At 33.9% G+C, this 24485-nt stretch overlaps 1 protein-coding gene across 8 annotated transcripts in view; it reads right to left on the reverse strand.

Moving 5' to 3' along the window:
- Positions 1–24485, reverse strand: part of DMD (dystrophin) — a 2091067-nt gene that overhangs the window by 1349483 nt on the left and 717099 nt on the right. For all 8 annotated transcript variants that reach the window (XM_055376532.2, XM_055376533.2, XM_055376528.2 and 5 more), the window contains exons 20-22: positions 20486–20727; positions 14852–15032; positions 776–921 (exon numbers count right to left, since the gene is read on the reverse strand). In XM_055376532.2, the coding sequence (XP_055232507.1) occupies positions 776–921; positions 14852–15032; positions 20486–20727 (569 nt within the window). The remainder of the gene's footprint in view (positions 1–775; positions 922–14851; positions 15033–20485; positions 20728–24485) is intronic.

A 24485-nucleotide genomic window follows, 5' to 3' on the forward strand; every position in this document is an offset into this window, starting at 1 on the left:
TCTCATTACATTACATAAAATTAATGTTTAAATTTAAACTAATTTTATAAATATAGCCAGCCCTCCATATTTGTGGATTCTGAACCAGTGGATTCAGTCAACTACTAATAGATAATATTTGACAAAAATAATTACATCTGTACTAAACATGTAAGACTTTTTCATTGTCACTACTTCCTAAATAATACAGTATAACACGTACTTTCATAATATTTACATTGTATTAGGCATTGTAAGTAATCCAGAGATGAGTTAAAGTACATGGGAGCATGTGCATAAGTTATATGCAAATACTACACCATTCATATAAAGGACTTGAACATCTGTGAATTCTGATATTCATAGGAGTTCCTGGAACCAATTCCCCATGGATACGAAGGGATGACTGTACACTGATTTTACCCATCAGTTTGAGAATGTGACAGGAGTTACAAATAAAGAAGCAAAGGTGGGGAATAAAACAATGGTTTTTCTAATAATCAAAATCAATACATCTGAAAATGCATGGTAAATTAAAAATATACTTCATAAATAGATCATACAATTGTTTTCAAAAACAGCATGTATATATGCCCATACATATATATATATATGTATATATATATCCATAGAGTATATGCATTAATAATACTGTAAAGTCTCATTTTCATTTGCTCAATGGGCAAACTACCATACTTGTCAGAATGACTTAAATTCTAATATATTTTAAAGGTTATATCAATGTGAATGCTTGATAAGCGTGCTTTATTGTTTTGACATTCAAATATTCACAGACCTGCAATTCCCCGAGTCTCTGTTCCATGATTTCATAGTCGGTGACACTAAGTTGAGGTATGGAGAGTTTGGTTTCTGACTGCTGGATCCATGTCCTGATGGCACTCATGGTCTCCTGATAGCGCATTGGTGGCAAAGTGTCAAAAACTTTATCAAAAGGGAAAAAAGAATGAGAATCACTTAATTGTGTCACACTTTGCCATGTTTTCCTAAATTGTCAGCAAACTCAATTATATTACTAGTTTCAAATATTAACAAAATTAGAAAATCTGAAAACTATATTTAATATGATTATGAAGATACATTCCTGCTACATGTGTAATATACCAGGGACCTTACATATATTACATTAAATTCACAAATCAGCCTGTAAAATCTATATTGTTCAATTCGTTTTATAAGGTCAGGAAACAGAAAAACAGATAAGGCCAGGAAACAGAAAAACAGAGAAGCTAAGTAAATTGCCCAAGGTGATACAGATGGTATTTGCAGAAACCGAGCAGAGTCCATTTGTATCTGATACTGAAAGGCTACTCTCTTCTCAGTGTTATCATTTGCCTTGGAAAAAAATAGTATCATTATCCGAAGACCTTGATTTTTAAATTATATCACGTCATGTCTAATTTTACTGAAAGAACACCCATGTACGCATGCTTAGTGTATGTATCAAGAACTCTAGTAATAATCCCATAAATATTATCATTCTTAATTCTTATAATAAACCTGTGAGACATATACATTGTTAATCCCAATTGCAATTGAGAAAACAGGCTATTAAAGAGGCATATGTGTGTGTACGTATATACTTTAATATGTATAATTATATTAGGGAAAGTATTATATAGAGATATACAGTATGTGTATACAAACAAGTTTATATGTTTTAAAGTATGTGTGTGTATATGTATATATATGAAATGTGACTTAAGCAGCTACACGGACTATGTTGAAAGAGATTAGACACAAGATTGAGAATGCTGCAGACAATTGTAAACCATAAAAAGGACATAACATATTTTAGGGATAATCCAAAAGAAATTCTAGAATTAAAAATACAGTAAGTGAAAAATAAGAACTAAGTGCATGGGTTTAACAGCAAATTTGACAGGGGTAAATAGAGAATTACTAAACCTTAAGATTCAGAAGTAAATACCTGGAATGAAACATGGAGACACAAAAAGAGAACACAGTAAAACGGTCTAATATATATGCATCCCGGAATGTGGCAGAAGCCATATTTAAACAGATAATGGCTAATAATGTTTCTAAATACATGAAATCACAATGCAAAGTCCTGGTTTATATCACCACATCACATAACATTATCTAAATCAAATTATTTTAATTGCTGGGATATGAATGTCATTTCAATATACCAATTCCTTCTACACTAAATGAGAAGAATATAGGAAAGTATTTTGCATGTATTTAATGTAGTATTCAGATGGTTGCGATAATCTTAGAGAGTGTGTTGGCAATGGATGCTGAAATGTTAGAAATGGATAATTTTTTTCAATATGTTTATATTGCATTTATTTGGGAACTCTTAAAAATGTTAAGAGATTATATTTAATCTGAGCACTTCTGATTTCTTATTAAAAGATATTTGTAGTACTTAAAGTCTGTTTTAATTTATATAAATAATATGTTTCTCTATTAACCAGATGCATTTATTTTTTATTTTTCCATAAGTTATTGGGGGTAAAGGTGGTATTTGGTTACATGAGTAAGTTCTTTAGTGGTGATTTGTGAGATTTTGGTGTACCCGTCACCTGAGCAGTATACACTGTACCCTATTTGTAGTCTTTTCTCTCTCCCCTCAACCTTCCCCACAAGTTCCCAAAGTCCATTATATCATTCTAATGCCTGTGTGTCCTCATAGATTATCTCCCACATAACTGTGAGAACATACGATGTTTGGTTTTCCATTCCTGAGTTACTTCACTTAGAATAATAGTCTCCAATCTCTTTCAGGTCACTGCAAATGCTGTTAATTCATTCATTTTTACGACTGAGTAGTATTCCATCATATATACATACATATATATATATATATACACACACACACACATATATATACATACATATATATATATACACACACACACACACATATACATACACATACACACACACACACTCACCACAGTTTCTTTAACCACTCATTCAGTGATGGGCATTTGGATTGGTTCCACGATTGCACTGGTGTGAATTGTGCTGCTATAAACATGCATATGCAAGTATCTTTTTTGAATGATGACTTTTTTTCCTCTGGGTAGATACCCAGTAATGGGATTGCCGGATCAAGTGGTAGTTCTACTTTTAGTTAGTTAAGGAATCTCCACACTGTTTTCCATAGTGGCTGTACTTGTTTAAATCCCCATGAGCAGTGTAGAATTGTTACCTGATCACCACATCCACGCCAACATGTACTTTTTAAAATTTTTTTGATTATGGTCATTCTTGCAAGACTAAGGTGGTATCACATGGTGGTTTTGATTTGCATTTCCCTGATCATTCATAATGTTAGCATTTTTTCATATGTTTGTTGGCCATTTGTATATCTCCTTTTGAGAACTGTCTATTCATGTCCTTAGCCCATTTTGATGGGATTGTATTTTTCTTATTGATTTGAGTTTGTTGTAGATTCTGGATATTAGTCCTTTGTCAGATGTATAGATTGTGAAGATTTTCTCCCACTCTATGGGTTATCTGTTTGCTGTGCTGACTATTCCTTTTGCTGTGCAAAAGCTTTTTAATTTAAATTAGGTCCCAGCTATTTATCTTTGTTTTTATTACATTTGCTTTTGGGTTCCTGGTCATGAAATCCTTGCCTAAGCCAAGGTCTAGAAAGTTTTTTCCAATGTTATCTTCTAGAATTTTTATAGTTTCAGGTCTTAGGTTTAAGTCTTTAATCCATCTGTAGTTGGTTTTTGTATAATGTGAGAGATGAGGAGCCAATTTCAGTCTCCCTCATGTGGCTAGCCAATTATCCCAGCACCATTTGATGAAAAGGGTGTCCTTTCCTTACTGTATGTTTTCGTTTGCTTTGTTGAAGATCAGTTTGCGTAAGTATTTTGGCTTATTTCTGGGTTCTCTATTCTGTTCTGTTGGTCTATGTGCCTATATTTATACCAGTACCATGCTATTTTGGTGACTATGGCCTTATAGTATAGTTTGAAATCAGGTACTGTGATGCCTCCAGATTTGTTCTTTTTGCTTAGTCTTGCTTCGGCTGTGTAGGCTCCTTTTTGGTTCCATATTAATTTTAGAATTTTTTTTCTAATTCTGTGAAAAATGATGCTGGTATTTTGATGGGGATTGCACTGAATTTGTAGATTGCCATTGGCAGTATGGTCATTTTCACAATACCGATTGTACCCATCCATGAGTATGGGATGTGTTTTCATTTGTTTGTGTCATCTATGATTTCTTTCAGCAGTGTTTGGTAGTTTTCCTTGGAGAGGTCTTTCGACTCCTTGGTTAGGTATATTCCTAAGTTTGTTGTTGTTGTTATTTTATTTTATTTTTTGCAGCTATTGTAAAAGGGGTTGAGTTCTTAATTTGATTCTCTGCTTGGTCGTTGTTGGTATACAGAAGAGCTACTGATTTTTGTACATTAATCTTGTATCTGGAAACGTTGCTGAATTATTTTATCAGTTCTAGAAACTTTCTGGAGGAATCCTTAGGGTTTTGAAGGTAAATGATCATATAGTCGGCAAACACTGACAGTTTGACTTCCTCTTTACCGATTTGGATGCCCTTTATTTCTTTCTCTTGTCTGACTGCTCTGGCTAGGACTTCTAGTACTATGTTGAAGAGGAGTGGCAAGAGTGGCATATGCATTTATTTGAATTCTAGATGATTATTAATAAACAAAATCCAAAAGGGACCTTATAAATAGCAGTGAAGTAAAGGGGTATTTAGTTACAATGAAGTAAATGATTGTGTCTGAGATGTCATTTCAGCAAATGATCTAGAAGGAGAGGGGACTATGGGCAGACACATGGCGGTATGTTGGATGAATCATAAGCTTCATAAAATTTGGTTTAATTGAACTTGAACATGTCTCCTCTTTAACTTCTTTCTGGTCTTTCTGTTTAATGAAAACTGAAACACTTCAGTCTCTGAATTATTTATCTTTTTCTGTATAACTTATGATCGGTATTCAGGTACAAGACTTGAGGTCCCCACAATGAGAGCTAAACCAAAATTCCACTCTGTTCTGACAGAAGACAGAACTACCTGTAAAAGTGGAAAGTGCAGAAAAAAATTACCCCCCAAAACTATGGAGATGATACAGACCATCAGAAAACAATGAAGAAAAGAGCTACTAACTGAGCTACATATTCTCAAAGATTAGTTTACTGACCATTAAAATATCAGCTATATTTTTGAAAGTTATACAATAAGGTAACAAAGATTGTTCATATACGTCTTTTTTTCTTTGAGACAGCGTCTCTTTCTGTCACCCAGGCAGGATTGCAGTGGTGCAATCATGGCTCACTGCAGCCTCGACCTCTCAGGCTTGACTGATCCTCCCATCTCAGCCTCCCGAGTAGCTGGGACTACAGATACGTGCCACCATGCCAGGTTATTGTTTTCTTGTTTTTTTTTGTTTTTTTTTTTTTTGTAGAGATGAGGTTTCCCTATGTTGCCCAGGCTGGTCTCAAACTCCTGTACTGAAGCAATCCTCCTGTCTCAGCCTTATAAAGTGTTGAAATTACAGGTGCGAGCCACCGCACCTGGCCTTTACATACCTCTTAAATATGATTAAAATTACCTGCCTTTTGCAATATGTATATGCTGTCATTATTTAAATATTAACAGAATTTAATTCATTAACTACATTATTTTTAACAATGAAAATGGATGTTTAATATGTTTAAATAGAAAATATCAAATTTACATCAAATTCGAACTCACTGAGAATTCAATATTTTCCTCAGAATCATAAGCACTGGTTATAATATAAAGTTTTAATTTTATCATAGTCATAATTCAAAGCTCATAGTTTTCAATCAATCCATTCTCCAGCACCTAAAAAAACTGAGGCTGAGTGATTATCTGTCAATTACTTCTGAGTGCCAAAGATCAACAACATACATGGGATGAGATCCTTTCATTTGCTACTAGTCTTCTATTCAATAAAACTTCACGATTTTTATTGCATGTATCTACGCTAAACGGTCCAACAACTGAATCTCACAGGAATCACTTCATATTGGTAAACTATAATTAAAACATGCATATTTTAAATCCTCCTTGCATTCCAACCCTCATCCTAATTTTGTATTAAATTCATTTGAAACTGATCATTTCAAAAAATCTAATCTCTTGGAAATTCTTTTGTAGCTTTAAGAAATAAACTTCCAAAGATTGGTTTGGGAACTTGTCCCTCTAATATAGTTTGTGAGCAAGCTGGAAAAAAAATACACACCTACTAACATAAATATCACAATTTCTTTTTCTGATTTTCTTATGTGGAATGTAATGACACTATGTAATGACAGCAGTAATTGCTATCAAGGTTCAGGAAATGCTTGACAAATTTGCAACGGTACAGACTATCTCATTTAAACCATGCAGGCCAGGGAATGCCAGTGAAGAATTCTAAATCTGTTTCAGATAAGAAGAAAGAAAAAGTCTTATACAGAAGCTAATGTACCCAAGGGCAAACACAGTATGAGCTGCCCCACCTACTAGCTGGCGAGATATCTGTAGATGCTGCCCTTGTGATCCCAACATAGGAGCAGAAACAGACCAGCTCCATCTACGGAAATTCACTTTTTTTCCTTTTATGTAGAAATAGAGATTAATAATCCCACAGATAAGTTTATCTTTACTGACAGCAATAAGACAATAAACATATCCAATCTAATAACCTACCATCTTAAAAGACCTCGAGAGTTCTACTGACATCATTAGACTCAGCACAGACTCAGGAAAAATATGGCCTGAAGATTTAACATTTAGCCAATATATTGCTTATAAATATGTAACTTTTTTCTCTAAAGAAAGTATTCCTATGACAGTTTCTACTATTCAGCTGCTAAAGCACCACTTTAAAAATGCAGATATCTTTTTGGTTTTATTAGTGAAATATATTCAACAAAATGAAAATTAATATAAGTGATTGCAAGCTTGGAAGCACGTGCTGTAAATTATTGGGAAAATAAAAACTAAGGGCTCCTATCCTGCACTACTGTTTATCTTGAAAAGTAAAAAAAAAAAAATTCCATTAATATCTAGACATTTAATATAGCCATGTGAGGGATGGAAGTGATAAAGTATAGGAAAACCGACATCTAAAATTATAGTAAAGGAATATAAAAAAGAAGTTTTCTGCACCTTTTGTTTAAAAACGGCTTGTCTTTAACTCTTAAAACAGGGAGGGGCTAAAGGGAAAAGAAAAGAGAAAAAAGAAGAGGAGAGCAAAGGACAGACCAAGAGAGGCAAAGCAAGATTATTTTGTTATAACAAAAGAGCTAAGTATGAAATTGATGCTACATTTTCTAACACACATGAGTCTATGTCAAGGGCAAACCACTTTAACTGGAAAGCAAAGTAAACAGAGAAGTATATTGAAAATTCTGAGAGACATAACTGTCGAGATAAAGAGATATCAGAGCAATCAGTTATATATAACACTTTACTGAAAAAAAAAATCTCTCCTCTTAAAAAATAGAACTACTCAGAAAATAGGCACTTAAGCATCAGAGAATGTACAGCAGAGAGAAGGAAGACATAACTGTGCCAACCAATAAGGTAGCAACCGGCTACGCGTCCGTTAAGCACTTGAAATGTGGCCAGTTTGAGTTGAGATGTTTTGTATATATAAAGACACACCAGATATTGGACAGTTCATACAAAAAGAATGTAAAGCTATTTCTACATTTTAAAATTTTGATTCTATGATGAAACAATATTTTCAAATGACTTTTACCTGTTGATCTGTTAATGTGGTTTCTAGAACATTTAAAATTAAATATATGGCTCACATTATTTTTCTATTGGATAGTGCTTAGATAAAAGCTGGAAAAGGCACCCACGTAATCCATTTCGGGAGAGAAAGAGATGTTAGTAGTGTTAATATTGACAACATTTAAAAACATTAAAAGTCCTGTTGTGAATATGAAATCGAGTCCAACTTGAATTCCCCATTATTACCTGTGGGGAAAAAAATGCACTGCACATGTGTGAAGAAGCTGAACTAATGACGTATACCCACTTCGGAAAAATGCTCAACTTGAGCCTTTAATTCCATGCCAATCAGATCCCACCTTTTTCCTCATTCCCAATGATCAGTCTAAAGTCAAGGAGATAATGCAATCAGCAAAGGCTCCAAACTTCATTAAATAACATAGACCATGACAAAAGTAAGCATTTCTCTAAAATGTGAACACTGACAAAGGTGTCAAGAAATACGACAGGATCCATGATATATCATGACTAACATACTAGGAATGGTCCTTCAGATAATTACAACTGCAAGGAAGTCTGAGTATAACTTGAATTTCTAACGTCAACATATAAGTTGTTTCCTTAGTGTGAAATACAAGGATCTTTGTGATTGGGAATTCAATCAACATTTTAGCCCAATTTCCTATCAAAATCAATATTCTATCCTCCAATCAAAATATGCCTTTTAATTACTTCACTCCTTTTTGCTTATGCCACTTGCTCTACTGAAAGTCCCTGCTGCTCAGGCTCTGTTCTCACAAAGGGCACTTGGTGTGGTCTGACATGAGTGAAATAGATGGGTTTATAGGAATTTTATCTAAGATCACCAGAGAATTTGTTTTAAAAGTCATAAAACCCCAATGAACCAACTGAAATTAGGGTCATTTTCATAAATACTGCTCTATTATTCACCTCCTGGACAACTGATTTATTTTCCAGGTCAGTCGCATTTTTCTAACCAACTTTGTGTAAGTATAAACTACCACACTACAGAAATATTTATTAGAATGTAAGAGTTTTTTTCTTTTGCTGAATTTTCCCTCTTTTTCTACAAGTAGCTCTATCCACTTAGCAATCCTATTTTCAAAATATCCTGTTAAACTATTTCATATTTAACTAACAAATAATAATTCTGTGTATTTATGGGGTATAATGTAATGTTTAGATCTATGTATGCATTGTAAAATATTCACTCAGGTTAATTAACATATTAATCACCTCACGAACTTATCTTTTTTTGTGATGCAGATATTAAAATCTATTCTTTTACCAATTTTGAAACATAGATTTTTATTAACTGTGTCCACCACGCAGTACTAGAGATCGCTACAATTTATTCCTCCAGTCTAACTGAAACTTTCTATCATTTGATCAACACCTTCCCTTTCCCAACCTTCCTCTTCCCCACAGTCTCTGGTAACTACCTTTCTATTCTCTGTTTCTATCATTTGACTTTTTTTGGATTTCTCATATAAGTGAGATCATATAGTATTTGTCTTTCTTTGCCTGGCTCATTTCAGCTAGCCTAATGTCCTCCAGTTCTATCTACATGGTGGCAAATGACAGAAATTCCTTCCTTTTAAAGACTGTATAGTATTCCATTGCATATATATATATCATATATAGACACTGGAATATATATATCACTATATATATGTCACAATATATGTATCACTATATATGTCACTATATATATCAGTATATATATATCACTATATATCAGTATATATAAATCACTATATATATCTATCACTATGTATATATCACTATATATATCACAATACATATATATATCACATTTTCTTTATCCATTCATCCTGTAATAGACATTTAGGTTGTTTCCATATCTTGGCTGTTATGAATAATGCTCAAATGGATATGGCATGGGCAACAAAAGCAAAAATAGACAAATTAGATTGCATCAAACTAAAAAGCTTCTGCACAGGAAAGGAAACTATTAACAGAGTGAAGAGGCAGCTCACAGATCAAGAGAAAATATGTGCAAACCAAATATCTGGTAAGGAGTTAATATCCAAAATATATAGAAAACTCAAACAACTCAACAGCAAGAAAACAAATAACCTGATTTAAAAATGGGCAAGGGATATGAAAATTTCTTGCAATAAGAGGCAACAATGGGCAACAGAAATGTGAAAAAATGCTCGACATCTCTAAACATCAGAAAAATGTGAAAACCACAATGATGTGTCACCTTACACATGTTAAAATTAGAACGGCTACTTTCAAAATGATGAAAGATAAATGTTGGAGAGGCTGTGGAGAAAAGTACACTTATACACTGTTGGTGGGAATGTAAATTAGTACAGCCATTTTGGAAAATAGTATGAGGTTCCTGTCACATAAATTTTATGTATATGTGTGTGTGTGTATATATATGTCTACGTGTGTATATAAACAATATGTGTCTACGTGTGAATACACACAGTATGTGTCTACGTGTGTACATACACAGTATGTGTCTACGTGTGTACATACACAGTATGTGTCTACGTGTGTACATGCACAGTATGTGTCTACGTGTGTACATGCACAGTATGTGTCTACGTGTGTACATGCACAGTATGTGTCTACGTGTGTATATACACAGTATGTGTCTACGTGTGTATATACACAGAATGTGTCTACGTGTGTATATACACAGTATGTGTCTGCGTGTGTATGTACACAGTATGTGTCTACGTGTGTATATACACAGTATGTGTCTACGTGTGTATATACACAGTATTTGCCTACGTGTGTATATACACAGTATGTGTCTATGTGTGTATATACACAGTATGTGTATATATGTACATACATATATGCACACACATGTGTGCATATACGTATATGTACAACGTGTGTATATATACGTATATACACAACATATATACACGTATATATGTATAGCTTTAACTTGGCATTTAGCGAGTTTTCCCATGATTCTTGAGGTCAGGGAACAATTCGTGTATCTCACAATAAGCACATAGCTTGCTTAAATAAATATGTCTGCTATTCTTGCTCTTGATAGTATTGATAAAAATAATGCAATTTTTAAAAGGAACATTTACAAACAGTTTACCTAGTTTCTGGAGTGAAGGAGCAATGCAATAGATTATGTGTCTACTGGAACAAAACATTCCTTTGCCTAGATGTATTAAAAATAAAATTTTAAAATAAAAAATTTTAAATTTTAATAAAGTAAATTAGGTCAATTTCCTGAACTGCAGTTAGAAGAGTTACCTCACATCAAACTTTGTTTTAATTCCCAGTCTCAGCATCCTAACAGGGAGGGGTAGAGACAAACCACAGAGCTTGAAATTATGGCCATGGAGAGCATCCTTGCTGGCTACCCTTAAAATTTTCTTCTACTGTCTCTGTAAGAGGTAAAAGTTATTTTCTTTCAATTCTGGCAAGAATATCTTCCGTGCTACACCTCCCCAAATCATCACCTCTTCAAGGGTTGAAATGATTTTTCTTTATCTTATCACAACTGTAGTTTAAGGTTCAATGGACTCTCCTCTGTGTGGCTATTCTTTCCACAAGTCTTCCTGCTCCTCCTCCTGACTTGTATTGCATTTCTTCCTCACATACCAGCTAGAGGGTGAGTTTTTTAAAAATACAACTAAGGTTACTTAATTTCCTCAATTGAAATTCTTTTGGAAATGTCAACTGCTCTTAAAATCCAAACCTTTTATAGAAGTTCTATAAGAGCAATTCTACCCTCATCTTGTCCTAATCTTTCCTTGATTTGTTACGTTCCAGCCTTTCTGGCCTCCCTTATGTCTTCTGGACATGCCAAGCCCTCATTCTTCACCTTTGGCAATTTGTGTTTCTTTTCATTTCTCCTAATGTCCTTTCTCCAACTTATCACATAGCTGGCACCTGCACATTCTCCAGGTTTGGTTCTAACATCGTCTCCACAGAATCACGGTTTCAGACGCCAAAGTAATTATAATCTGCAATAATATTCAAATATTCAATTTTATTATCTTTCTTTCAATAAGCTCCATGAAGACATATTGCTCTTGATTTTCTCCACCATGTATATTACCTAGTGCCCAGCACTTTTACGGCATATACCAGGTGTTCAAAAATATTTCTTGAATTTATTAGTGAGTAAGTGAGCAAGACTGTTCTGAAAGCAATCTAATGGTGTAGAACAGAAGAGAATCATTTTGAAACTTCAGAACAGACAAAACACTGGCTTTGTCATAACTAATACTGTCACTTTCTCCATTTTTGCAAAACTAAACCAAACCAATAAAATCCCTAATAATTATTTTGACATGATTTCCACATTGTTAATGAAATAAACTCAAATTATATGACCAATCTTTTTCCTTATTTACATTTAGAAATAAGGTTTCATTTTTATCTTTGTTGAAACAATTATCTACAAAAGACTAGATGCTGTGTTTCTATGTTCATCTAGCATATAAAATGAGTTTACTGGTTTTCAGTCTCTAGAAAAGTATTTTATCAACTGTCATGGGAAACAATTCCACCCCCTCATCCTCCCAGACCTAGGCAACCACTAATCTTATTTCTGCCTGTACAGATTTGCCTATTGTGGCCATTTTATATCAAGAGACTCATATAACATATGATCTTTTGTGACTGGCTTCTTTCACTCAGCATAATGTCTTCAAGGGTAATCCATGCAGTAGCATGTATCAGTACTTTCTCCCTTTTTATTACTCAGTAACATTGCCTTATATGGATGTGCCCATTTTCTTCATATAGTCATCACTGGATGGACATGTGGGTTTATTCTAGGTTTTGGCTATTATGAATAATGTTGTTATGAACATTCATGTATACGATCTAGTTCTTACAGCATCCCATATCCGTCCTTTTAGTTATTCAAACCCCATTAGCTTACTTGTGACATAGGTGTAATAACAAATACTCAATGTGTTTCTCTCTGAGGGTTAGGTAAAATGATGTATAAATTAGTTATGTATAGAGTAAAAAGTGCTTTGAAAATAGAATTTTATCTTTTTATATTATTTTCTCCTATCACTTATGTCAGATAACAACTATCAATTTCTTATGCCATTTTCCAACACTGAGAGTATATTTTTAAAGCCAGGTTTTTGAGTGAAAAAGCAAGTTTAAAAAAGTAAAGAGGAAATAAAAGTCAGTATGGATGCCTAAGCACGTCTGTTAGCTCTTATTTCCTGCATACTTAATACGTCCAAAGTACTGTGGAGGAATACAAGAAATGAGATTTACTCCCTGGGTGCCAGTTTGGGTATAATGCATACACATGTGCAATTATTTGAAATAATTTCAAATTAACAAAATCAACTGCTATGTAATTTCATATGCTACATTTTTCATTCCCTATATATATATACCATATTTACTTAAAGGGTTATTTATTCATCTAGACAAGCATTCCAAAAGGGTGAATAGTAAAATTAAAGATGTATAGCTACAGTGGAAATGGGGACAATTTGTTTAAATATAATAGCAGTGAAAAAGTTGGGAAGTTTTATAAACAATCATCATTTGTAGGTATGAAATTTAAAAAAGAGAAGACAGATGATAGGGATGGATGGATGGAGAGCTGTATGAATAGAGATTATATATTATTAAGTATTTATATTGTAACATCATAGACAAATCTCAGTTATCAAACATTGCTATTCTGAACATCTTTAAAGTAAATGATAAAAAGTTGAACTTTAATATGATTAAGAGGTATATACAGATTAAAGTAAATTTCCAGTGAAATGGCTCCTTTGCCCAACAATTACTGCATAGCCACTAAATGTATTTAACTTTAAGGGGGAGTTATGTATGTAATGACAAGTGAAAATACATTATTGTTAAATAGGTCAATATTTGAAAGTATTTTAAATGTCCTAGATTTTCCCAAATTGATTTTACAGAGGCACAGCAACAAGTATACTGAAATCCACTAGAGGGAGCTGATATTATTTATAAAGTTTTACTACCTGTACAGGAAAATAAACCCCTTAGCAAAAATGACTCTGAAGTACAAAAAAAAAAAAAAAAAAAAAAAAAAAAGTATTTATCCTTTGCTTTATTTAGTTCATTTCATTTTTGTAAAAAATGAAAAGCTGGGAAATGAGAAAAGCTTTGTGTATCACTACATTAATTCTGGAAATGATATTATATGGTGAATTCCTTAAATATTTACAAAGAAAAGCAATAGGATAATATATTTTCCAACTAATTAAAGTTTTACTAGTAAACAAACACATGTTCCTGTGCTTCTCATAACAAATTTGGGACAGAGATTTTTTCAGAAAAATACTTTTATCTTAATGCCTTCAAACCCAATTTTACTCAATAATTCCTTCTGTGTGCACATGAACACATATATGCATGTATATAGTGAATCAAAACCCCATTTACTATTTCATAAAGGTGGTCATTAATCTGTCTCTGAAAAGAATTTTTGTCTTAAAATTAAGTTGATGAGTAGAGATATTTTGGAGCAGATACTATGTATTAACATCATCTTATTAAAGCAATTCAGGAAGAGACAAAAGAAACATCTTGAAAAATTTGCTAGTCACATGGCATGAATTTGCATAATTGCTCCACTTTTATCTTTTATCATCAAAGGAAAAAATAGGATTTATGTAATTATAGTGATCCAGTAGTAAAATGTAGCCCAAAGAATAATTTGTCCTTTGCTGAGTTTCAGTTGCCACATGTATGCTAAAGCTATAATACTCTTCAGATAAATTGACAGAAGTATTAGAAGATGCCTAGCAAATATCCTTGTACATACAGCGAGCCAGACTTAATGGAAGTGTATTCATATGACCTCAACTGCTCTTTTATTTTCTTCTATATTCAAAACATCTGATTTTGAAATCTACAATCCACCAAGGAGAAGCTATTCCCATACAAAACATGTTTTGTTTCTCAAAGTCACAAAATTATTATGAGGACAAAATAATCTAAAGACAGCTTATCTGTTACACCAGTATTTCGTTCCTTGTTAATACAGATTGTAGGGAGAATGGTTCCATTTACAGAAATTATTGTTTCATGTTAGTACCTTCTGGATTTCCCCACAAATAACCATTTTGGAAAATGTCAAGTTAGCCATTTTAGGCTTTTTACTTACTTGTCTGTAGCTCTTTCTCTCTGGCCTGCACATCAGAAAAGACTTGCTTAAAATGATTTGTAAAGGCCACAAAGTCTGCATCCAGGAACATGGGTCCTTGTCCTTTCTCTTTCAGGGCTATGCTTTGAATTTTTAATCGTTCAATTTGAGGTTGAAGACCTGATAGCCGGTTGACTTCATCCTGTGCCATAGAGTATGGAAAGTAAGTAACACTTTTACTTTGCATACATTACATTTTGCAAAAGAAGGTATTAAAAAGCAGTAAGGCAAGTTTAGCTTAATACCCTTGACAAACATCTGATAAGAAACATCCATGACAGTATAGACAAGCCTCTATCACCAGTCATACATTTAAGGATACCTTGGCTCTTTGTTCAATATGTATCATCCTATATAATGATATTTAAATTTCAAGATGACATAATTTAGAGCATTAATGGGTATGAATGTGTACAGTGGAAAAGTACTATGCATGACCTTAAATCCTTTCCATAAATCAAATATAGGTGTTTGGCTGCACCCCTCTTATATCAAAATGATGTGCGTTTGCTTCAAATTTTAAGCTCACTCAATGAACAATATTTTCTCTTTCATTTGTGCAAAATATAAATTACATATATACCTACATATATGTATATGTGTATACTATAATTATAAACATATTTTGATACAATTATATAGATTATATACACACATATATAAAATCTATATAATACTTATAAATATGTATGTACACACCAAAATATAAAAATATATCTATAATCTTCTATCTTTTGTATGGTCTCATTACTTCTCCTGACCAAACAGGCAACCACTACTTTTTTTTTTTTTTTTTTTGGGGGGACAGTCTTGCTCTTGTTGCCCAGGCTGGAGTGCAATGATGCGATCTTGGCCCAATGCAACCTTCACATTCCAGGTTCAAGCGATTCTTCTGCCTCAGCCTCCTGAGTAGCTGGGATTACAGGTGCCTGCTACCGTGTCCAGCTACTTTTTTTTATTTTTAGTAGAGATGGAGTTTCACTGTTGGCCAGGCTGGTCTCAAACTGCTGACCTCATGATCCGCCAACCTTGGCCTCCAAAAGTGCTGGGATTACAGGTGTGAGCCACCATGCCCAGCCAATTGCCACTTTTTAAATTACGGTGGCTGTCCAGATTTCCTCTTGTTGTCCTGGCATAATTATTAGTAGCACCCAGTTTCGCTCTCATTAGTACCCTGGTTTGTATGATAAAACCACATGAACACTGCTGTACTGTCACTAGCTCATGTGGCAACTGGGCACCTGAAATGTGGCTGGTCCAAATTTAGATGCATGAAATTACCAAAATATGTTTAATTCTGAAGACTAAGAAAAGCTAAGAACATAATCTCAAAGTTTTTAAATACTGATTAAACTTTCAAATAATATTTTTGATAAATCAGGTTAAATAAAATGTACTACTGAAATTCATTTACCATTTCTTTTTTCTTTCCTAATGTAGGTTCTAGACCATTTTAAATTACATGTGTGGCTTGAATTTGTGGCTAGCACTGTATTTCTTTTGGACATGCTATTCTCTTCATAAATGTTTTCATGTTCTTGTTTCCAGTGAAGTTGGAATTGTTTCGTATTTAATACATACATAATTTGAACTCAGAAAGTTTTCACTGCCCTTTTTAAAAGTGTTATTATCATGGCTGCTTACTTACAATTCATATATATGCTGTCTTTAGAAAAAAATACTTGAGGATTAGTTACTACTTAATATGTAACAACAGGAAAATTGAAATTTAAAAATTGGAACATGAGCCTATTAGAAGAAAGAGAAAATGGAAAGAATTATACCAATTCTGAACGAACTGAAATCTGAGCTTCCGGAAAATCAAAGTGAAAAGGCCAAAAAAAAAGTTAATATTTATGGAGGCATTCATACTCTTTGGGAGAGAGTAACTTTTGTATTAGGAGTGGCTGAGAAATTTATCACATAAATTGTGTCATGGTTGCAAGACTAATGTACAATGCCACTTATTCTCATTAAAAAAACATAAATACAGCTTTCAGAGGAATGTGTTTATGTGGTTATAATGGTATGAGCTGATTCAGGTAAAATAATCTCTGACGATTCAATCGTTTTGGTGGGTGAAGATTAAAGATGTTTAGCAAAATGGGAGGTGACCTATATTTCTCATTCAAATATAAATCCTCTCAAACCAGTGCTAGAAAGTTGGTATATACCCATGGATAAGAAATAAGACAAGACGTAAAGGGTAATATTCTGTATTTATAGTACAGAAATATATACATATAATTTGTATGCTAGATTTACAAATGGCAGCATTGGCATCTACTGTGAACCATTAAGAACCTGATTTATATTTGGCCAGATGGAGGGCCGCCATTTTTCCCGTTCAGGGGGCTATAGAAAGAGCCAACATTATAGCCAAGTGTGCTCTGAAAAGCAAAGGGGACTTTGAAACTAATAAAACATTTGGGCAAATGTTCAGTTGAGACCTTAATGTTCTGAGAATAAATCATAGAAGAGATACTTTTCAACTGAAGTATTCTGTGTTTAAAAAGATGTGAACAATTAGCCATTATTTCCATAAAAGGATTTGGTTTAGTTGGTCCTCCAGAGTATGGTATCTCCTTTGAGTCTGTTTATTCTTTAAAATTATATGCTTATCTCATGGAAGCTTTTGTATTTTTCACAGGAAAGGGTTCATGAATTTTTTCCAATTCTGATAAGGCTCTCTAACCCCCAAAATATTAAGAACCAGTTCTGCCAATCATTAGAATATGAGCTAAATATGCGCTCTAATGTTATAAAACTTCTCCAAATAAAATAAAACGCTGAGAAACATGTTATAATTTATTTACCTATCACTAATCTCAGCAGAACAGTATATATATTTGCCCTTGTATGAATAATATTAAGCTTATCTTGCTAAATATTTTACCTAAAGTGATTCTTCAAATTAATAGACACCAATGGGTCTGAGAGAAAGAGTAAGGGGTGATAAGGAGGTGACAACGGAATTTGGAACTTTGTGGCTGGATGCAGTAAGAGAAATATTTTCCCTTAGGATGACTTCCTCAACCTCCAGACAATATTTAATATATAAAACCTCTGGTGATCTCCATTTGTTCCTCAAATCAAGACCAAGATACTAGCAGGTCCCAGAAGTCATTGGTTTGTCTCCTATATACCTGCCTTTTTCCTCTTCGTCTCTCCTCTCATTCCTCTGCCCCTCTATGTTCACCATTTACAATGGTCTTCATTCAGGTGCTTGGCCTTTATTGCTCCCTCTTGCCATGTTCCTTCTGCCTGGAATCTTGCTTCACTGCTCTCTTACCTAATTCTAACTCATCACAAAAGTCTCAACTCAAATGCTCCTCCCTCAAGGAAGATGCCCTTGGTGGCCCTATCAGGTTCGTTTTTCCCTGTTAGTCATTCTCCCAAAGCTTTGCATCTTTGTTTAAACCACTGTTCCTAGCAGGAAATTTAAAAATATTGATTCCATTGTTTCATATCTCTCTCCTCTGCTTTCCATAAATACAATAAAAGCAGAGTCCATGAATGCCCACTCTAATATTCCCAAAACTTAGTGCTATGGGCTGAATTGTGTCTTCCAAAATTCACATGTTGAAGTCCTAACCATCGGTGAGACTATTTGGTGATAGGACTTTTAAGAGGTAATGATGTTTATATGATGTCATCAGGGTTGGGTGGGGGTGGGGGGCTAATCCCTTAGGGATTGGTGGCTTTATAAAAGGAGGCAGAGAGAAAGAGAGAGAGAAAGAAAAATAGCCCTCTTTCTCTCTCTCTCCATGTATACACACAGAGGAAAGCCATGTGAGGACAGAGTGAGAAGTTGGTTATCTGCAAGCCAGGAAGAGAGCCCTCACCAGAAGATGAAGCTGAACCCTACCAAACCTTGATCCTGGACTTTCTCACTTCTAGAACTCTCAGAAAATAAACCTGTGTTGTTTAAGCCACCGAGTCTATGGTATTTATTGTGGCAGCCTGAGCTGATTCATACACTCAGTAGCATTCTTAAACACATTAGAGACACTTAATATATATATTTATGCATGAATGTACTGTGTAGGTACTATTACTAACTACTATATCTGAATCTCAAGAATCGGATAAGGTAACATCAGATTTTTGTGGCAAGAAATAATGTATTTGGATTATTTCTCTGATTCATAGGAAAAACGGCATGGGTTCTATTCTTAAATTACAAAATGCATCTCAAAGTAGAAATCCCTTAGATGTGTGTATTTGCCTAATAAGTCAAGTGCCTTATCCAAGGTATTCTTTATCCAAAATTTTAATTTCTGAGTTTATTTCCTCAGCAAACTAACACAAGAACAGAAAACCTAATAATGCTACAGGTCCGATATTTGAAGAACCATTAAGTCCTTCAATTGTTTTTCTCTTCAAAATAGCTTTGAATTTCTCATCACTTTTTGGGTCCAATACATTTTCTAAATCAACCTTGTCACCTTTCCATGTCTATTCTACCTTTATTTAAACCATTCTTTTGAAAGTATGCAAATGAATCTCCACTCCTTGCCTTTTGTATTAAATGTAATCATCTCGATCTATCACTAAACGTTCATCCTGGAAACGTTTTAGTCCATCCTCTAATCAGTTTCTCATTCCCCGTGAAAAGCACATAGCTCATAGTAACAATGAAAACAGTTTAGGCTATTTTCATTATTATAAAGCTCTTGCTTTCTTACACTTGAAGGCATAATCCTTTCATCTCTTTCTCAGGCCCTTTTGTCCACTTACATCTTGTTTGCCCCTCCAGATCCACTGTCCGCTCTTCTCCTGTTACCCAGGAGACTGATATTTACAGATGACGGTTCCTTGTCCTTTGTCTTACGATTAAGTTTAGTCAGTGAGGAGCCCTGACAAGATTCTGGAGGCAAGGAAAAAAGTGAAGTGGGGTGTTTATTTTTCTGACTCCATTTCTATGAGGATTCCTTAAGCCGGCCATGCTGCTTTTATCATGAGGATCTGACTGTCTCCTTCTGAGTTTCTATAACTTCTCTCTCACTGATACTTTCTGGACTAAAAAGAGGTAAGAACTCTGATGCTGGGTTACTACACTATCCGGTGTGGTTCCTCTGTACTCCAGCTACATTTTTAAAATATCTTTTTGTAAAGAAACCTTCCTCAAATTATCGCAATTTGAGAGGTCCATCAGTTTTAAATATTTTCCTTATGTATCTAGTTATATTGCATCCAAGCTTGTTGTCGACCCGTGTTTCAAACTATTTCCATGGATTCCACTTTTTCAAAATGACTATGTTTCACTCGTCACAAAGAAAGAGTTCCAAAGTAAGAGGCCATTTTTTATAGGATACATGTGGTTTCCACACTCCTAAACTGCCTCATGCTTACGCAAACCGACACAATCAATTAGCTCTGTGTAACTACGCCAAATACAATTTTAGAATCCGGGTATCTATGTCTTACATATTTAAACAGATTTTTATTGCTTACATTTTGAACATTATTGTGCTAAGCTAAATCCTTAGAAGGTGAACGTTTCATTACTAAATAATTTGTTACTGTCTTCTTGGAAATTGCCAAGAAATACCTATTGATTATGCTCCAAATGGAAGGAGAAAAGATTCTTACCTTACAAATTTTTAACTGACTTTTAATTGCTGTTGGCTCTGATGGGGTGGTGGGTTGGATTTTCAACCAGTTTTCAGCAGTAGTTGTCATCTGCTCCAATTGTTGTAGCTGATTATAGAAAGCGATGATGTTGTTCTGATACTCCAGCCAGTTAAGTCTCTCACTTAGCAACTGGCAGAATTCGATCCACCGGCTGTTCAGTTGTTCTGAGGCTTGTTTGATGCTATCTGCATTAACACCCTCTAGAAAGAAAAAAATAATTAAATATATCCCCTGAACCCACAGACTGAAAGAAATGATCTGAAAGCCAACACATCCTAATTATAAAAGTATTCACCACATGAATGATTTCAAACCAAATCAATTATTTTCTAAGATATAAATGTGTAAATATGATTTCAGATTATTCATTGTGAATTATTAGACTTGTGTCACAACAAAGAATATCAATGCCATCAAGTAATAAGACATAAGATGTAGAAAATTAGAATATATTTAAATAAAATATTAAATAAAAACTTAAAATAAACACAAAAGTGCTCAAAGCTCTGATGGGAGCTGGAAGGCTGCATGAACAAGTAACATTTTGGATGTTTTCAGATACATTTTAAATATCATGCATATTACTCAAATATACTTCCCCAAACTAACTTACATTTTTAATTTTAAAAATGGGCCTGGAAATTACTTTCAATAGTATTTTCATAGTTTTAAAAAGAGGAAAAAAATGCAAGATTATTCTTTATTTCATTTATAGAAGACTAGAAATAAACAGATTGTCGGCTGGGCACGGTGGCTCACGCCTATAATTCCAACACTTTGGGAGGCCGAGGTGGGGGATCACGGCGTCAGGAGATCAAGAACATCCTGGCTAACACGGTGAAACCCCGTCTCTACTAAAAATACAAAAAATTAGCCCGGCGTGGTGGCGGGCGCCGGAGGCTGAGGCAGGAGAATGGCGTGAACCCGGGAGGCGGAGCTTGCAGTGAGCCGAGATCCCGCAACTGCACTCCAGCCTGGGCAACAGAGCGAGACTGTCTCAGATTGTCCATGGATGCGAGGAAGAAAAACAAGTACTAGGAAAAATAATCTTTCTAATATGAAACATTTTTAAATTTATAAATGTAGAAGTTGATCTCAAAATTTTAAAATCATCTGTACTAATACCAAACCCAGAAAACTTTATCAAGGGAAAAATGGAAACACAAGCATATCATTATCACCATTACCATTCTGGAGTACCTACTATGTACCATGGAATATGCTATGTCATTTCATATATGACGAATGCCAATCCAAGTACATATTATTCCATACGTAGCATGAAAGCATGGCAATATCAAGCTATGCTATGGGTTAAAATATTCAAACTCTCTAAAGTTAGTTTACAAAATTTAGACTTTCTTAGATTTATTAGCTTATATAGTTTTCTTAATGACAGAATATAAAAGAGAAAATATATTAAATATGATATCATGCATTTTTAAACATAGCTACATTAGCACTGATAACTTTCTTATACTTTGGAAATACTGAATATTTAAATGTTTTATATTCCCTCATGTACCTACAGAGATCTCAAAAGAACATAAACTCACTATAAGGTTCTTTCTCTAGGTTAAAATACCTAAAAGTTCGAAGAGTAGGTTGGTAGAAGAGTAGGTTGCCTAAGATAATCTACTTTTATAAATGTTCATTTTACTTAATTTTCTGGTAATATAATTTAGTTAAAGGGAAGCTAAGTTCTTAAAAACTCTGAAGAATGTCTCTAGAAACATAAGGCCTGTGGTTTTGCTAACTTGTACATGCCTCCCACTTTATCCTTTTTAAAGACTAAAAAAAATATAGATGTGAATTCAACAACTATATTATTTTATCCTCTTTCACTTCCCTCTGCCCTGATAGTCTAATGTTCTATTTGTCATAATGATATTAATGCTGCCAAACCATGTCCCTCAATTCATTTGAAACACAACTGTAACTTCACTAATTTCAAAGCATAATGCTACTCAGGATGGCGGTGAAGGAGACAAACTTTGCAAATATTATCGTCAACTATTTTCCCCTCCTTCTTCCCTGATATATTTTTAATGAGATACAATGGAAATAATAGAATGTAAAAAGAGAATATATACATGGCTCCATATATCTAAGTATAAAAGAAGTCTGTGGTCTATAGGAGGTACATATTCTAATATCCTCCTAATGCTTAAGGAAGCAATTGTGACATGCTGTTTTTGATCGTTAGATTTTGAGGAGTGATCAAAAATTGTACCAAAATATTTTTTAAGCGATGCGATTAAGTAACTGTTGTTATAAAATGACCACATTTGGTATAAAGTGTAAGAGAAGAATATGAAACTTCAATCGTATGAGCACTCCGTTTGAAAAAAGTATTATGATAAAACGTTAACATTTCTGGAAAATAAAAAGATAATTAAAAAATATACTGGACAGAATTTTTAAATTATGTTAATAATAAAAAAATGTGGCATGGATCTAAATGATCAGATATTTAGGAAAAATATTTTCAGCATATGTTGAACTGGAACAAGCAGTTAGAAGTCCATGAAGGGTGAAAAGTCAACATAAACCAGGCATTAAATAGGCAAAAAAGAAATGCCAAAATAAAGGGACCGATAGACTGACGCTGGATTAAGTCTTATTCAACATTTGTCTAAATGAGACGGGAACACAGAGAGAAATCACTTTGTGTCCCTGAGAAAGGTCAACCATACAAATCGTAGCAAATGAAAAAATGAAACTATAAGTTGATTTTCAATATGGATATGTTAATTTTGTAAAATGATAAAACTACAGTGAAGTACCAATAGGCTCTGCAGTATCTGTTAAAATCTAGGGACAGGTTTTAATGAGTCATTGTTGATCATTACACAAAACTCTATGTTTTGCCCCCCCAAAAATGTTGCAATATATCACTGTAAAAGAAATTTAAATGGTGAAGAAAAGTCAACTTTGTACAAATTCAAAACACTGAAATTTATAATACGCTCTATTTATTTGCATATTGATCTTTATAACTGAATGCAGGCAATGAAAATGCAGTGATAGGTAAAAGAACGACATCTATAATAGCAAAAAGGGGGAGGCAGGCAGAAAGGCAGAGGAATGACCAGTGACCAGTGAGAATTCTGGCGTTAAAGAGACCGGAGTTCAAATTTGATGCCCCTTACTAGATGTGTGAAATGGGTTCAGTTACTTAATTTCACTGGATCTTATTTTTCTCATCCATGAAATGAGGATTAAAAATAGAATCGACCTCATAGGATACTTATCAAAGTTCTGAGTTAACATATATAACTTACTTATAACAAATGCTGACACATACTAGGCAACAAAGACATATTAGACAATGCCATACAGAGGAAATGAAAAAGAATATTCAGAAAACAAGGGACCAGATCTCTTGTGTGAAAATTAGGGGGAGAGGAAGTCTTCTTAATGACTGAAACAGGACATGTATAAAAAGTTAATAATACTATTTTAAAATTAGTCCTAATTTTATATAATATAGGACTAATATGGGATATAGAAGGTGTATTTATACATTTTTTAAAGAAGTTTTATCAATAACCAGGGATCCTTTGAGCCCAGGAGTTCGAGGCTGCAGTGAGCTATGATTGCATCACTGTATTCTAGTCTGGGCAACAGAGCAAGAGCCTGTCACCAACTAAAATAAAAATAAACAGAGTTTATTTGGGAATCCTGGAATATTCTGGCACATTTATAATCATTTGAGATTGAAGTTATAAAGAAACCAAAAAATTTCAAAAAAACGTGGAAATTTCTAGATGTTACTAGAAAAGACATAATGTTGGGCACAGATAATCAGAGGTCTTGCTATGAAGGATTTGTATGCAAACATTGTATTAATGCATTGTGAATATGCTGCCTGCTCAACAAGGGCATAAACTGTCCTTCTAAACTATAAACTCCTATAGGAAATGTCTCCACTGGCAGTATCTAATAGAATTCTCAG

This window comes from Gorilla gorilla, chromosome X (assembly GCF_029281585.2).
Source record: "Gorilla gorilla gorilla isolate KB3781 chromosome X, NHGRI_mGorGor1-v2.1_pri, whole genome shotgun sequence".
NCBI classification, from domain to species: Eukaryota; Metazoa; Chordata; class Mammalia; order Primates; family Hominidae; genus Gorilla; species Gorilla gorilla.